The 15,114-nt window shown below is 35.1% G+C and overlaps 1 protein-coding gene across 9 annotated transcripts in view; it reads left to right on the forward strand.

Moving 5' to 3' along the window:
• DLG1 (discs large MAGUK scaffold protein 1) overlaps window positions 1–15,114 on the forward strand; it is a 241,778-nt gene that overhangs the window by 12,646 nt on the left and 214,018 nt on the right. For all 9 annotated transcript variants that reach the window (XM_081831903.1, XM_081831904.1, XM_081831902.1 and 6 more), the window contains exon 4: window positions 3,547–3,713. In XM_081831903.1, the coding sequence (XP_081688029.1) occupies window positions 3,547–3,713 (167 nt within the window). The remainder of the gene's footprint in view (window positions 1–3,546; window positions 3,714–15,114) is intronic.

Raw genomic sequence — 15,114 nt, forward strand, 5'->3', positions numbered from 1 at the left:
CTTTATAGTCCTGAGATACCCTAAAGATGAAGAAGTGTGGTGGATCAAGATGGGATATGGGTCAAAATTAAAGGTGTGGATGTGTATATTTGTATATTTTAAAGAAAAGTGATAATAACTGTGACAGATTGTCATATCAGAAATGGCACCACGCTATACATGTGTTAACTATTTCAGTACTTTTGCATATGGTTTTAGTTAGCCAAGGGTGGTAACAAATCTCTTTTTAAGTTGGGGATAGATAATAATCTGGTAACAGTTTGGCAATGACAGTTATCCTGACCTCAGTAAGAAACAAAGATATCTAAATAGCAAAAATAGATACCATAATACCTACATATTAAATTCTGGGCACTTTACTCATTTAAGCTCCTTTAGATTCTTACTCAACTTTTTTTTTATTGTGATAAGATATATGTAACAAAATTTACCATTTTTTAAGTGTACAGTTCCGGGGCATTAAGTACATTCACATTATTTTGTGACCATCACCCCTCACTCTATCTCCTGAACCTTTTCATCATCCCAAACTGAAACCCTGTACCCATTAAAAAATAACTCCATTTCCTCCTTACCCCAGTCCCTCCTTACCCCATTCTTTCCTTACCCCAGTAACAACTGTTCTTTCTGTCTTTATGAATTTGACTATTCTAGGTACTTCATATAAGTGGAATTATACAATACTTGTTTTTTTGTGTCTGGCTTATTCCACTTAGCATAATGTCTTCAAAATCCATCCATCCATTTTGTAGAATGTATCAGAATTTTATTCCTTTTAAAAGTTGAGTAATATTACATTGTTGGTATATACCGCATTTTGTTTTTTAACTATTTATCTGTGGATGAACGTTTGGGTTGTTTTCACCTTTTGGATACTGTGAATAATGCTGCTGTGATCATTGATGTGCAGATATCTGTTTTGAGTCCCTGCTTTCACTTCTTTTGGGCATATACCCAGAATCTAATGCTGGATCAAATGGTGATTCTATGTTTTAATATTTTGAGATGCTCCTGTACTGTTTTCCACAATGGCTGCATTATTTTCTTTTCCTACGAGTGATGGACAAGGGTTTAATTTCTCTACATCCTCATTAATACCTGTTATTTTCTGTTTTGTTGATAATAGCCATTCTAATGGGTGTTTACTCAGCTTATTTTGTTTTAAGTCTGATATAGTTAAAATAATACGCATATTCTCCAGTCCATAAGAGCTCAGATACAACAAATTAGAAAGGACTTTTTTAAGAGATGAGGCATTTCAGTTGACAGCAGGATGTGAGTGAACTTTTGGAAAACTCACATAGGGAGCACTTTATTCCTTGATCTTCCTAGATAGTAAAACGTTACTCCAGATTATACTAGTCTAGATCTCTGTTGTCCTGTATGATAACTACTAGCTGTTTGTGGCTATTTAAAGTAATTAAACATAAATAAAATTATAAAATCAGTTCCTCATTTACACTAGTCACATTTTAAGTGCTTAATAGCCATATGTAGCTAGTGGCTACCATATTGGAGAGTGCAGCTATAGAACGTTTTCATCATTGTAGAAAGTTCTATTGGACAGCACTGACCTGGATATTTGTTAGAGATGTTATTGAAGGGTAATACAGCACTATTTCTGTTAAGTGTGGAATAAAAGGTCACAGAAGGTTAAGATTTCAAACTTGTCTTACAATAATGGAAAATATAATGAAGTTTTTATGTAGTGATATGGGCTATTTACCTTGAGATTGGTAATCATCCAGTTACTCAACACCCATTTAGTGCTTTTGGGGGGCATAATTACACTAGGAGCTCTGACATCTTTATTTTCTTGTAGAAGATATCTCTCCCTCTCTATAGATCTATAAATATATATCTTCTACATATATAAAATATGTTTCTTACATATATAGGAATATATGTTGTACCACAGAAATGTATACATACTCTTATATGTATATCTTCTATAAAAAAAAGTCTGTAGTATTTTCAGAAAATAGTCCATATTTAAATTTCCCTAATTATCACAATGTCTTTTATATTCCCCTGCCCCTCCCCACCGGTCAAGCCTCAGATATTGCAGTTGATTGCTATGTCTTTTTTGTTTCCTTTATTTTAAAAAAAATCCTTTCAAATAATTTCTCTTACTTTTCATGACATTGACTTGCTAAAGAAACTGGCCAGTTGTCTTGTGGAATGTCGCCTTCTGGATCTGTTTTTTTTCCCTTGCTTTTTTGGTGTCATTTAGCTTGTTTCTCTAGCCTCTGTATTTCCTGTGAACTACAAGTTGGTTCTGAAGGCTTGATTTAGGTTCAGGTTAAGCAATTTTTGGTAAGAACACTTTGTAGCTGATGCTCTGAATTTGAGTTTATTATTTTTTCATGATGGTTATGTGAAAAGTTTTATAGAGTAACTCATCTTTTATAAAATACTTTCACATACAATTTTCTCTAGTAATATTCTTAACACCTTGATACTATCTTCACTGTGCTGATCTTAGTTTTTATGAGCTCTTAGAAAGTTCTGCAATTCTACTGGTTATTAAAAGGGAGTTATTTTGTCTCTACTGTCTTCTGACATTGTTTTTTAAAGGAAATATTAATCTTTTCATCATAGAAATAAGTGAAAGTTATTCTGTCTAAATGTTATTTGCAATTGTGCATGATTCTGTACAGGATAATGCCCCACCTTTGCTGTTAAAATAATAATTTCTCCCCTTTAAAAAATCAACTCAAAATACACCACTAGGTGAAAAAAGAACTAATAATGGTGAACTTAAGCATTATATAACTATCACTCAAAGCTTTCTGAGTGGCATGAAGAATCAATCAGTGTTAATATGCTAAGTTTAAGAGGCAAATTCCCTTTTGTTGATATATCATTTGCACTAATTCCAGCTGATAGCGAAGTAACTTGATCTTTTAAATTATCCTGTGCTACTTTAAGTAAATTCATGGATTTTTAAAGAGTTTTGTCATGTTTAGTTGATTGTTTCTAAAATAATGTACAATATTTAATTTACTATTTAACTTTTTTGTTTGCTTTACTTTGGTTAGAAGGACAGTTAAAACTATGCAAGGGGTTTATATTGAGATACTGGTGGTATAAAGATAAAATATCAGTAATGACTCATGTCTTCAAAACTCATAGTAATGATACTAGCTGCTGTCGGTTAGGAGCCTATTATGTGCCATTGTGCACTTTATATGTATTATACTCAGTCCTTGTAACAATTACACATGATAAAAGAGGCAAGTTATCAGAGGTTAAGTAACTTCTCTAAACAGGCAGCTAATTTGTGATGGAATAGAGATTTGAACTCAGCACTGACTTTGAAGGGTAAAAAGCCTATGACTTTTACACTATGCCCTGCAAGTTCTGATGTGATTGCAACATAATAAAGTGAGAAAATATTCACTGTTTAATTACATTATAAGATTGGGCTTATTTTACTAATCAAGACTAAAATTTTGCTTTTGAGTTATGTTGTTTAGCAATGCATAGTTTAAATTAGAAAATCTAAATACTTCTGATTTTGTTTTTTCTTTTCTTCACTTCTAGATATTCAAGAATTTTATGAAGTGACCTTACTGGATAATCCAAAATGTATAGATCATTCAAAGCAGTCTGAACCAATACAGCCTGTAAATACTTGGGAAATTTCCAGCCTTCCAAGCACTACTGTGACTTCAGAAACACTGCCAAGCAGCCTTAGCCCTAATGTGGAGGTAAGATAAAATTTTTCCTGAAGCTATTTTTCAGTAATCAATTTATTGGGGCTGCTAAGTTTTTTCACTTTATTAAAATGGATATTATCTGGAAATATCATTGGATTACAAATATTTTTGAAGAGAAAAGCTCAGAATCTCTGGTGCCCCTTTCTTAATACGTTGTAATTGGTTTGAGGTCTGAAATACTTGCTTTAGACTATTAAAAAAATACTTTGTGTGAGAGACCTCAATGAAATCATATTTTGAAAAGGTGGTTTTGCTCTGGTTTTTTTTTTTTTTTTGAGAAATAGAATATAGTTTTGTCATCCTCGGCAGATTAGTTGCTACATTTACCCCAAAGATTCTCTGTTTATTTGACTTGAAGATTGAATTAATAAAACTCACTAAAGACTGATTAGTAAATCTTAAGGTTAGCATTGGTTTCTGCATTTTTCTGTAGTTAAAACTGTATTTCTTTAAGTTATAAAAACTATTTAGTAATGGTTTTTTTTTTGTTGTGACAGACCATTGCTGGTGGAGTTAGAACAGAGATATATGAAGCATTTTGTAATGAGACTTCTATCTGAGAAACATTAGTCATTTGAATGTGGTTGTCTGACTGAATTTGATTCTAGTCCCTTCTAGTTTGTACTAGAGAAGTGCCTGGAAAATTGAATCAGCCTCTGTTTGGCGAGTAATAAATCAGGGAAAAGTAGTGGTGGGCAGCAACCAGACAACCCTTTGGTAATGAAGTAGACAGTTTCTAAGTTTTCTTTTTTATGTTATGTCACATAAAACTGTAAAATTTTAGAGCAGGGAGCACATCTGATCCCTCTTTTTCATTTTAAGGATTCGGAAACTGAGATCCAAAAGAAAATGAATGACTTGACTCAGCTTATTTAGCTAGTTTGGGCAAGTCTACCCTTGGATTTCAGACCTCTTAACACCCAGTTCCCAGTTCTCTTTACTAATCCTGGTCTGCACTTACATGTTTTTCTTCGATTAGAGAGAGATTCTAGTGTTGTATTGGCTTTGTGTCTTTATTTTTTTATTTTTACTTTTTTAATCACTCTTGGATCATTAAGTTTTCATTTCCTTTTGTTGATATATCATTTGCACTTATGATTGATTCCAAATAGATTTTTTAAATGTTAACCAGTAATACAATTTTTATTTCACATTTATTGTCCTAGGTTAAAAATTTTGCTTTGAGGAAACATGTTAAGTTTTAAGAGAATTGAGTTTCTTACTTAATTACTTACTATTTTTTTCTATTGTCTGATTTATTATGTTCAACTATGAATATAAAGCATAGAGTTCTTATAGTTGGTTTGCCTATTTTTATAGGAGATTGTTCAGTTAATGGCTGGCTCAATGTAACCAGTAAAAGTAAATGTTCATTAAGGTAAATAAGTGAATAATACTGCAAGCTGGAAGTTAATTTCCATATAGATTTCAGTCAGAAAGATAAACAATGCATTGAATTCCATCAAAAGTAGTATTGGAAAATTTCAGGGGTGCCTGACTGGCTCAGTCAGTGGAACGTGCAACTTGATCTCAGGGTTATGAGTTGGAGCCCCACGTTGGGTGTAGAGATTACTTAAAAATAAAATCTTAAGGAAAAAAAAATAAGAACAGTATTGGAAAATTTCAACTTTTATAAAATGAGGCACTGGTACTTAGAAATACTCTCTGCAGTGCTGGTTTCTGTATCTCCTAAAGGGTGTATTATGGACATGTTAACAGGAGAATAGGAGAATAAGAATTTTCAGACCATAAATGGCAGGTATTATTAGTTAGGAAAAGGGATGAGAAGGAAGTACGATTAAAATGTTGCTGAAGGCTTGGCTCATGGAAAATGCTCTAGTATGCTTGAAATTTATACCCATTCATGGATGGACTTAGTAACGGGATCATGGAGATGTGTCCGTCAAGTCCTAGATTTTTTTAAAAAGGGGAAGATCTGTGTATGTCAAATTTGAGTGCAAGCTAAGTTCAGTTAAAAAGAAGTACTGTTTTGCAGAGAGGACAGAATACCCTGATAGATGCTACTCTGAAAATATAAGTAGTTTTGAAACACACTGATGGATGAGAGTCATAAGGACTTAAAAAAAACAAAACAAAAAAAAAACCCTGGAATGTTTAGAGATTTCATTTCTCTTTTTTTTGAGAGTACTGTAAGAGAAGGAAAGTGTATTCCCCTGTTCCCCATTTATTTATGCTTAATTTGGACAGAAAACTTGGCTAAGTGACCTTGACTTGATCTCTTTAGATTCTTGGACGCATAATGTTTAGGACTGAAAAGAGAGATCATTTAATTCACCTTATTTAATAGTTTTGTAGGGGCGCCTGGGTGGCTCAGTCGTTAAGCATCTGCCTTCAGCTCAGGTCATTATCCCAGGGTCCTGGGATCGAACCCCACATCGGGTTCCCTGCTCTAAAATTTTACAGTTTTATGTGACATAACATAAAAAAGAAAACTTAGAAACTGTCTACTTCATTACCAAAGGGTTGTCTGGTTGCTGCCCACCACTCGGCAGGAAGCCTGCTTCTCCCTCTCCCCCTGCTTATATTCCCTCTCTCGCTGTCTTTCTCTCTGTCAAATAAATAAATAAAATCTTTTAAAAAAATAGTTTTGTATTTGAGGAGAATCCACTGACCCAAATTAAAACAAATGCAGAGGAAGTTTTTATTTGATTGTAACTTGAAAAATAATACGCAAATCATGAAAATATTTTATCTCGTACAAAATTTAGGTTATTATTGCACTTGTGCACTAATTCTTGGATAAAAAAGTAAGGTAATGTGGGCGCCTGGGTGGCTCAGTTTGTTAAGGGTCTGACTCTTGATTTCAGTTCAGGTCATGATCTCAGGGTTATGAAATCCAGCCCCTAGTTGGACTCTGCACTGGGTGTGGAGCCTGCTTAAGATTCTCTCTCCGTCTGCCTCTGTCCCTCCCCTCCTTCTCTCTCTCTATCCCCCTCCTTAAAATAAATAAATAGATAGTAAGGTAATGTTTTTGTGACGAAGTTGCATGCAACACAATCTTACTGTCTCCTTTACTTCATGTTCGCTTTTATAGGGTTATTATAAAGAGGGTTTTTTTGCAAAAAAGTATTTGAGATTGAGCAATTTCCAGGGCATGCTTCTCTTACTCAAAGTGAAAATCTTTGTCTTGTAAAACATTTGTTCACTTTTCTTTCTTGTCCTTTTTGTTGTTGTTGTTATAGTTGGTAACTAGTATAACTTGCCAGATCCTCATTTGTCAGTTAATTTGTGCCCTTGTAACTTTATTTCTTCTGATGTAGTAAAATGAAAAGTAATGCCATTTATTTTTACAGTGACATGATAGTATCCCATTTTCTTAGGACTTTTTTGTGTTTGGTATGTCTGTCTTCTACTTCGAACATGTACCTACCTAGTACGTTGTTTGGAATAATGTTTGCATAATATTAGTGATTGTTTCTAGGTGATGGGGACTTTTTTCTTTTTAGTACTTTGTTACTTTATTAAAAATAATGAGCACATGTCATTTTTATGGAAACAAATCTATCCTAAAATAAGAGTGAATTTTAGAAATGGTAAGGAAGAATATTTGACAGGAAGCAAGATGTAAGAGTAGGAGAAATTGCCTGATTTAATGAGAAATTCCAACAGAAAAGGATGCAGTATCCTGTTTTAGTCCTTTTGGGCTGCTGTAACGGAGTATCACAGATTGGGTAGCCTATAAACAACACAAATTTATTTCTCACAGTTGTGGAAGCTGGGCAGTCCAAGATCAAGTCACAGGTAGATTCGCTGTCCAATGAAAGCCCATTTCCTGGTTCATAGTTGGCCCTTTTCTCAATGTCCTCACATTGAGGAAGGGGTGAGTTAGCTCACCAGGGTCTCTTTTATAAGGACACTATTTCCATTCACAAAGCCTCCTCCCTCATGGCCTAATCACCTTCCAAAGGCCCCCACCTCCTAATACCATCACATTGGAGTTTAGCATTTCAACATGTGAATTTTGTGGGGACACAAACATTCAGTCTATGGCAGTTCTGTTTTTGATAATACATTGCAAGCAGACCAAAGAGTCAAAGGTTTTTTTTGTTTTGTATTGTTTTTTAAGTGAAACCATAAAATGACCATTTTAATGATTTTTGGATAGGAAAAGCTTTTCTTTTTTTTTTTTTAAGATTTTATTTATTTATTGGAGAGAGAGAGAGGATGAGAGCGGGGAGGGCTGGAGGGAGAAGCAGGCTCCCCACCCAACAGGGAGCCCGATGTGGGACTCGATCCCGGGACTCCAGGATCACGACCTGAGCCGAAGGCAGTCGCTTAACTGACTGAGCCACCCAGGCGCCCAGGAAAAGCTTTTCTAAGCATGACAACAAACAAAATCCAGAAAAATTAAAAGAAAGGGTTGAGAATGCTTAGTTTGGGGGCACCTGAGTAGCTCAGTAGTTAAGTGTCCAACTCTTGATCTCAGCTCAGGTCTCGATCTCATGGTCATGAGTTCAAGCCCTGTGTATGGTGCCACTTAATAAAAAAAAAAAAAGAATGCTGACTTTGTGGAATTTCTTGTGAACATCACAAAGTTTGATTGTTTGAAGTTTGATTATAGAACTTCTGTATCTTGAAAAGATACATTAAGCATTTGAGAAATGATATCCTGGGGGGAAATTTGTTACATTTATGAAAAGGACTAATTCCCCCCCTTCTCAATTCAGAAAACCTCTTTACAGATCAGTAAGAAAAACATCAGCATTCTATAGAAAAGTGACCAAAGGATGTGAGTGGGCAGTTTAGAGAAAAAGAAATACCAATGGACCAAATAAGCCTTTGAAGAGATGCTCAACCTCACTTTAAAAGCATGCATATCAAATTGATAATGGGAGTATTTTTAACTAATTTGATTGTCAAAGATCAATTAAATATGAGGAAACAGAAACTCATACTGTTGGTAGGAGGTACAGTGGTACAACCTTTCTGAAAAACAGTATATACTCATATCCTTGGATCTAGCATATGTTAGAGATCTAATCACAAAAAATTTTTAATATATATTTAGTTATATATATATATGCATGTTCATTGCAGTATTATTTGTAATATTAATAAAAATCAACAAGGAGGCAATCTAAATGATTATCAGTAAGAAACTGGATAGGGGTGCCTGGCTGGCTCAGTTAGTAGAGCATCCAACTCTTGATCTTGAGGTCATGAGTTCAAGCCCCACATTGGGTGTAGAGATTACTTTAAAAATTTTTATAAAAAAAGAAAATGGATAAACACATTATGGTACAGCCACTTAATGCAATATAAAATAGCAGGCATAAAAGTACAGGTTATATATCCTCTATATGTTATTAAATGATTACATATCAGGAGGTATAATATGACTATAAAAAGAAAAAAAAGTTTTGTTTTACACACTTAGTCTGCTTTCAGTAATGTACTCATTTTCAGTTATCCCTGCTATCTCCATGCTCCACGTTTCAGCATTTCTGAGTTTATCTTCAGGGGAAGGAAATCATCTGACTGGGTAGGGAAGATAAATTCTTTTCCCTTCTCTTTGACTTATGATTTAGTGCTTTAAAATAATCCATCTGCTTTAATTTAAGTAGAATTTTAGGAGATAGCAGAGTTAAAAGCATATATTTAGTCCACCAGGTTTAATCTGAAGTCCTCTAAACATTGACTTGAATTATTGAAGTACTGGGTAGTATATATACATAAAAGTGCACAAATCATAAATGTATATAGCTTGATGAATTACTGCATTGTGAATATACCAGGTCAAGAAAAAGAAAATGGAATGACTGCTAATGGGTTCTGGAATTAGATAGTGATGATGGTTGCACAAGTCTGAGTATACTAAAAACCAGTGAGTTGTATGTTTTAAAATTTGGTGAATTTCCTGGTATGTACATTATATCACATTTTAAAAAAGAAATCTACCTGTACCCCCAAAATCTTCCTTGTACCTTTCCTAGTCACTACCTGTATCCTATTCCTCAAAGAACCATCCTGATTTCTAACACCATAGATGTGTTTTGCCTCTCCTAAAACTGTATTTAACAGATTCGGGCAGTATGTACTATGTCTAGCTTCTTTTTTCTTAAATTTGAGAATTTCATCCACAAGTGGAAGTTTTTTTGTTCTCTGTGCTGTATAATATTCCATTGTATGACAGATAAATATACTGTAGTATATTGATGGCTATTTGTGTTTTCAGTTTCAGGTTAGTGCTGCTTTGAACATTCTTTTATAGTCTGTTTTGCCATAGCACAACCTATATATTCTTAAAAATCACTACACAATGCAAAATTGTGCAATAAAAACTACAGGGCTTATGTAGAAAATGGAGTTAGAGACTCAAAGCTCAAAACTTGGTGAGTGACATACATAAAAAAAGATATATCTTAATAAAAATGGCAGCACAGTTTCATATATGTTAAATGGTTAAGGAGTACATAAGTACTACAATAAATATGGCATTTTACTTTAAAAAAAAAAATCTTGTTTCTTATGGGAGTGTGTGTCAGGGTTGCAGCTTGTGAGTTATTGTGCAGTGCTAGCCCAGGAATTTATCTGAAATTGGATATAGAGTTGTTAACACAACAGGTGTGGGTGAGTATGAATCCTAACATTCAATAAGCTAAGGTCTGAAATTTGTGTTTTTTGTGTATTTCTATATGGTTTGTTTCATCTGGGTGCAATTTTCTGTTCTCACCAAGTGTTTCTCATGGACAAGATTGGACATAAGCAAACATGAAATTTGTGTTAGCTAGTATTGTTCCCTAACACATCAATTGCATTGGAACAAATTTGCTTTTTCAAAATGTTATAGCAGAACTGTGTGTGTAGTTTTTGGTGCACCCGTGTATGCATTTCTGTTGTTTACATACCCAGTTGTGAAAATGATATGCATATGTTTAGTTTTGGAACATAATGACAACAGTTTTGCAGAATGGTTATGCCTGATTTTTATAATTAACCACCAGTATGTGTAAGTTTCCGTTGCTTTACAAATTTACCAACACTTGTTAATTGTCAGTCTTTTTATTAATAATATAAACTATTTCAGTAGGTGTGTAGTGGTACTTCATATTGTTGTATTGCATTTTCCCTATCATTAACAAGATTAATAGTAATACCTTTTCATATGTTTATTGTTCATTTTGCTGTCTTTTGTGAAGTGTCTATTTAAGTTTCTTACCTTTTTTTTTCCTGGATTGTCTTTCATCTTATTAATTTGTAGATCTCTATCTGGATACGATTCCTTTGTTGGATATATGTATAATACATATGTATAATGTACATTTTCTCCCACTTTGAGGCATGCTTTTACTAATGATATCTTTTCAGTATTTCTTAAATCTAATCTAATAAATCTAATATATAACCAATTTATGGTTAATGCTCTTTGTGCCTCCTGGAATGTTTTTCAGCTTCAAAGTCATAAAGTTACCCTACTTTATTATTTGTCAAAAACTTTTTATTTTGCTTTTCACATTTATATTTGTAATCCATACTGCAGTTTGCAAAACTTCACATGAAATCAGCATTTCAGTGCATCTCTGTTCTTGGCACTGTAGTATAAACCACCCTCTATTTTTGCCTAGATTATTGTAATGGTCCCTTTAATTGGCCTGTCTGCATTCACACTTGTACCTTTTGAGTTTATGACCACTTTGCCTCCAAGATTATTTTTATAAAATGCAGATCATTTCATTACCCTTCATTGGCTTCTGTTCCTCTCAGAATGAGGTGAGACATCCCTAATGAGACTCAGAAATCCTAAATTATTTGACCACTGCCTGTTTTTCCACTCATCTTCTAAAACTCTTTCATTCTTGGGGCACCTGGGTGGCTCAGTCATGAAGCGTCTGCCTTCGGCTCAGGTCATGATCCCAGGGTCCTGGGATCGAACCCAGCATCGGACTCCCTGCTCAGCGGAAAGCCTGCCTCTCCCTCTCCCACTCCCCCTGCTTGTGTTCCCTCTCTCACTGTGTCTTTCTCTGTCAAATAAATAAATAAAATCTTTAAAAAAAATTTTTAAAAAAATAAATAAAACTCTCATTCTTTGGCCACTGGTTCCTCTTAGTTCAGGGTCGCCACATAATAATTCCTCAGCATAGGAAGTTCTTTCTTGCCAACTCCTGCTTATTTTTAGCATTTTATTTTAAATGTCAGTTCTTCAACAGATATTGAGCCCCTATTATGTATCGCGCATTGAACCAGGTGCTTGAGTAAGTGCAAAGATCCCTGTCCTCATGGAGCATACATCTAGTGGCAATGCAGGTTAATAAACAATAAATTAATCAATTATCTAATATGTTAGAAGGTGGTAAGTGATATGGGAGGGAAAAAAAGAGCAGAGTGAGGGTATCAGGAATGTCAGATTCCTTTGCAGTTTTACAAAGTACATTGCAGTACACTTTGCAATTTTTAATAGGGTATTCATGATAGGCCTGATTGAGAGCGTGATATTTGTACAGGAAGTTGGAAGTTGATGCAGCTATTTGGGGAAATAATCAGTGCAAAGACTGTAAGGCATAAGACTGGAATGTATGCGAAATAGCAAGATGGCCAGTATGGCTAGAGCATAGTGAGTAAGGGAAAGAGTGGTGGGAGATGAGGACAAAGGGTATGGCAGAGGCAGATCATGTAAAGCTTCTCCAGGGTTTTGGAGTGGAGGAGTGACATTATTTAACTTAATCTTTAAAAGGATCACTTAGGCTGTTTTGTTGAAAATAGTCTGTGGTAAGAGTAAAAGCAGGAGACCTGTTAGGAGTCTGTTTTAGTGATCCAGTTAAGGATGCATGTAGGCGTGAGCCAGAGTGGTGATAATGAGGGTGCTAAGTTGCTGAATTATGGATATTTTAAATGTAGAACACAAAGATTTGGGACAGATTGGAAATGGGTTGTGAGAGTAAGATGGAGATCACTACAAGACAATTAAGGATGACTGTGAGGTCACTTCTTGATAGAAGCCTTTCTTTACCTCTCAGATTATCAGAGCCTCTATTATAGCACTTTCTGCCTTTGCTTGATAGTATTCATGCCTACTGTAATTAAATGCTGTGAAATGTATAGTATTTTGTGTTATTTTGGTCTCTACTAGACTATCAGTCCTTGAGGCTAGAGACTGTCGTATTTACTAAAATATATGTAGTACTTGCATGTAGTATCTGTTCAAATGAAGTGAGAATTGTGTTCTTTTCCATACTGTAATTACATAATAGGCTAAAGGTGATTATATTTTTTTCTAACTTTATCATAAAAATCTTCCAACTCCAGTAAAATGAAGGGAATAGTACAACATCCATGTAGTACAGCAAACCTCCAAATATCCATAGAGTCAGCAATTACTAACATTTTGTCATGCTTTTTCTGTGTATGTGTATTTTTTGTAAACTATGTGAAAATCAGTTGCAGACATCAAGCACTTAAACTATGAAAACTTCAGTATACATTTCCTATGAGTAAGAATAGTCTAATGTAGGCGCTCCTGGGTGGCTCAGTCACTTGAGTGTCTGCCTTCATATCAGTGAGATCATATGATATTTGTCTTTCTCTGATTGACTTATTTCGCTTAGCATAGTAACCTCTAGTTCATCCACGTCATTGCAAATGGCAAGATTTTGTGTTTTTTGATGGCTGCATAATATTCCTGTGTGTGTGTGTGTGTGTGTGTATACATACCACATCTTCTTTATCCATTCATCTGTTGATGGACATCTAGGTTCTTTCCATAGTTTGGCTATTCTGGACATTGCTGCTATAAACATTGGGGTGCAGGTGCCCCTTCTGATCACTACATTTGTATCTTTGGGGTAAATACCCAGTAGTGCAATTGCTGGGTCATAGGGTAGCTCAGTTTTCAACTTTTTGAGGAATCTCCATACTGTTTTCCAGAGTGCCTGCACCAGCTTGCATTCCCATCAAGAGTGTAGGAGGGTTCCCTTTACTCCACATCCTCACCAACATCTGTCGTTTCCTGACTTGTTAATTTTAGCCATTGTGACTGGTGTGAGGTGGTATCTCATTGAGGTTTTGATTTGGATTTCCCTGATGCCGAGTGATGTTGAGCACTTTTTCATGTGTCTCTTGGCCATTTGGATGTCTTCTTTGCAGAAATGTCTGTTCATGTCTTCTGCCATTTCTTGATTGGATTAGTTGTTCTTTGGGTGTTGAGTTTAAGTTCTTTATAGATTTTGGATACTAGCCCTTTATCTGATACATCATTTGTAAATATCTTCTCCCATTCTATCGGTTGTCTTTTGGTTTTGTTGACTGTTTCCTTTGCTATGCAAAAGCTTTTTATCTTGATGAAGTCCCAGTAGTTCATTTTTGCCCTTGCTTCCCTTGCCTTTGGCGATGTTTCTAGGAAGAAGTTGCTGGGGCTAAGGTCGAAGAGGTTGCTGCCTGTGTTCTCCTCAAGGATTTTGATGGATTCCTGTCTCATATTTAGGTCTTTCATCCATTTTGAGTCTGTTTTTGTGTGTGGTGTAAGGAAATGGTCCAGTTTCATTCTTCTGCATGTGGCTGCCCAATTTTCCCAACACCATTTGTTGAAGAGGACTTTTTTCCATTGGACATTCTCTCCTGCTTTGTCGAAGATTAGTTGACCATGGAGTTGAGGGTCCATTTCTGGGCTCTCTCTTCGGTTTCATTGATCTGTGTTTCTGTTTTTGTGCCAGTATCGTACTGTCTTGATGATTAGAACTTTGTAATAGCTTGAAGTCTGGAATTGTGATGCCACCAGCTTTGCTTTTCTTTTTCAACATTCCTCTATTTGGGGTCTTTTCTGGTTCCATACAAATTTTAGGATTATTTCTTCCATTTCTTTGAAAAAAGTTGATGGTATTTTGATAGAGATTGCATTAAATGTGTAGATTGCTCTAGGGAGCATAGACATTTTCACAATATTCTTCCAGTCCATGAGCATGGAACGTTTTTCCATTTTGTTGTGTCTTCCTCAGTTTCTTTCATGAGTATTCTGTAGTTTTCTGAGTACAGATCCTTTGCCTCTTTGGTTAGATTTATTCCTAGGTATCTTATGGTTTTGGGTGCAATTGTAAATGGGATCGACTCCTTAATTTCTTTCTTCTGTCTTGTTGGTGTATAGAAATGCAACTGATTTCTGTGCATTGATTTTATATCGTGCCACTTTACTGAATTCCTGAATGAGTTCTAGCAGTTTTGGGGTGGAGTCTTTTGGGTTTTCCACATAAAGTATCCTATCATCTGCAAAAAGTGAGAGTTTGACTTCTTTGCCGATTTGGATGCCTTTTATTTCTTTCTGTTGTCTGATTGCTGAGGCTTGGACTTCTAGTATTATGTTGAATAGCAGTGGTGATAGTGGACATCCCTGCCATGTTCCTGACCTTAGGGGAAAAGCTCTCAGTTTTTCCCCATTGAGTAT

Source organism: Leptonychotes weddellii, chromosome 1 (assembly GCF_054177405.1).
Source record: "Leptonychotes weddellii isolate Sample4059 chromosome 1, ASM5417740v2, whole genome shotgun sequence".
In the NCBI taxonomy this organism is placed as follows: domain Eukaryota; kingdom Metazoa; phylum Chordata; class Mammalia; order Carnivora; family Phocidae; genus Leptonychotes; species Leptonychotes weddellii.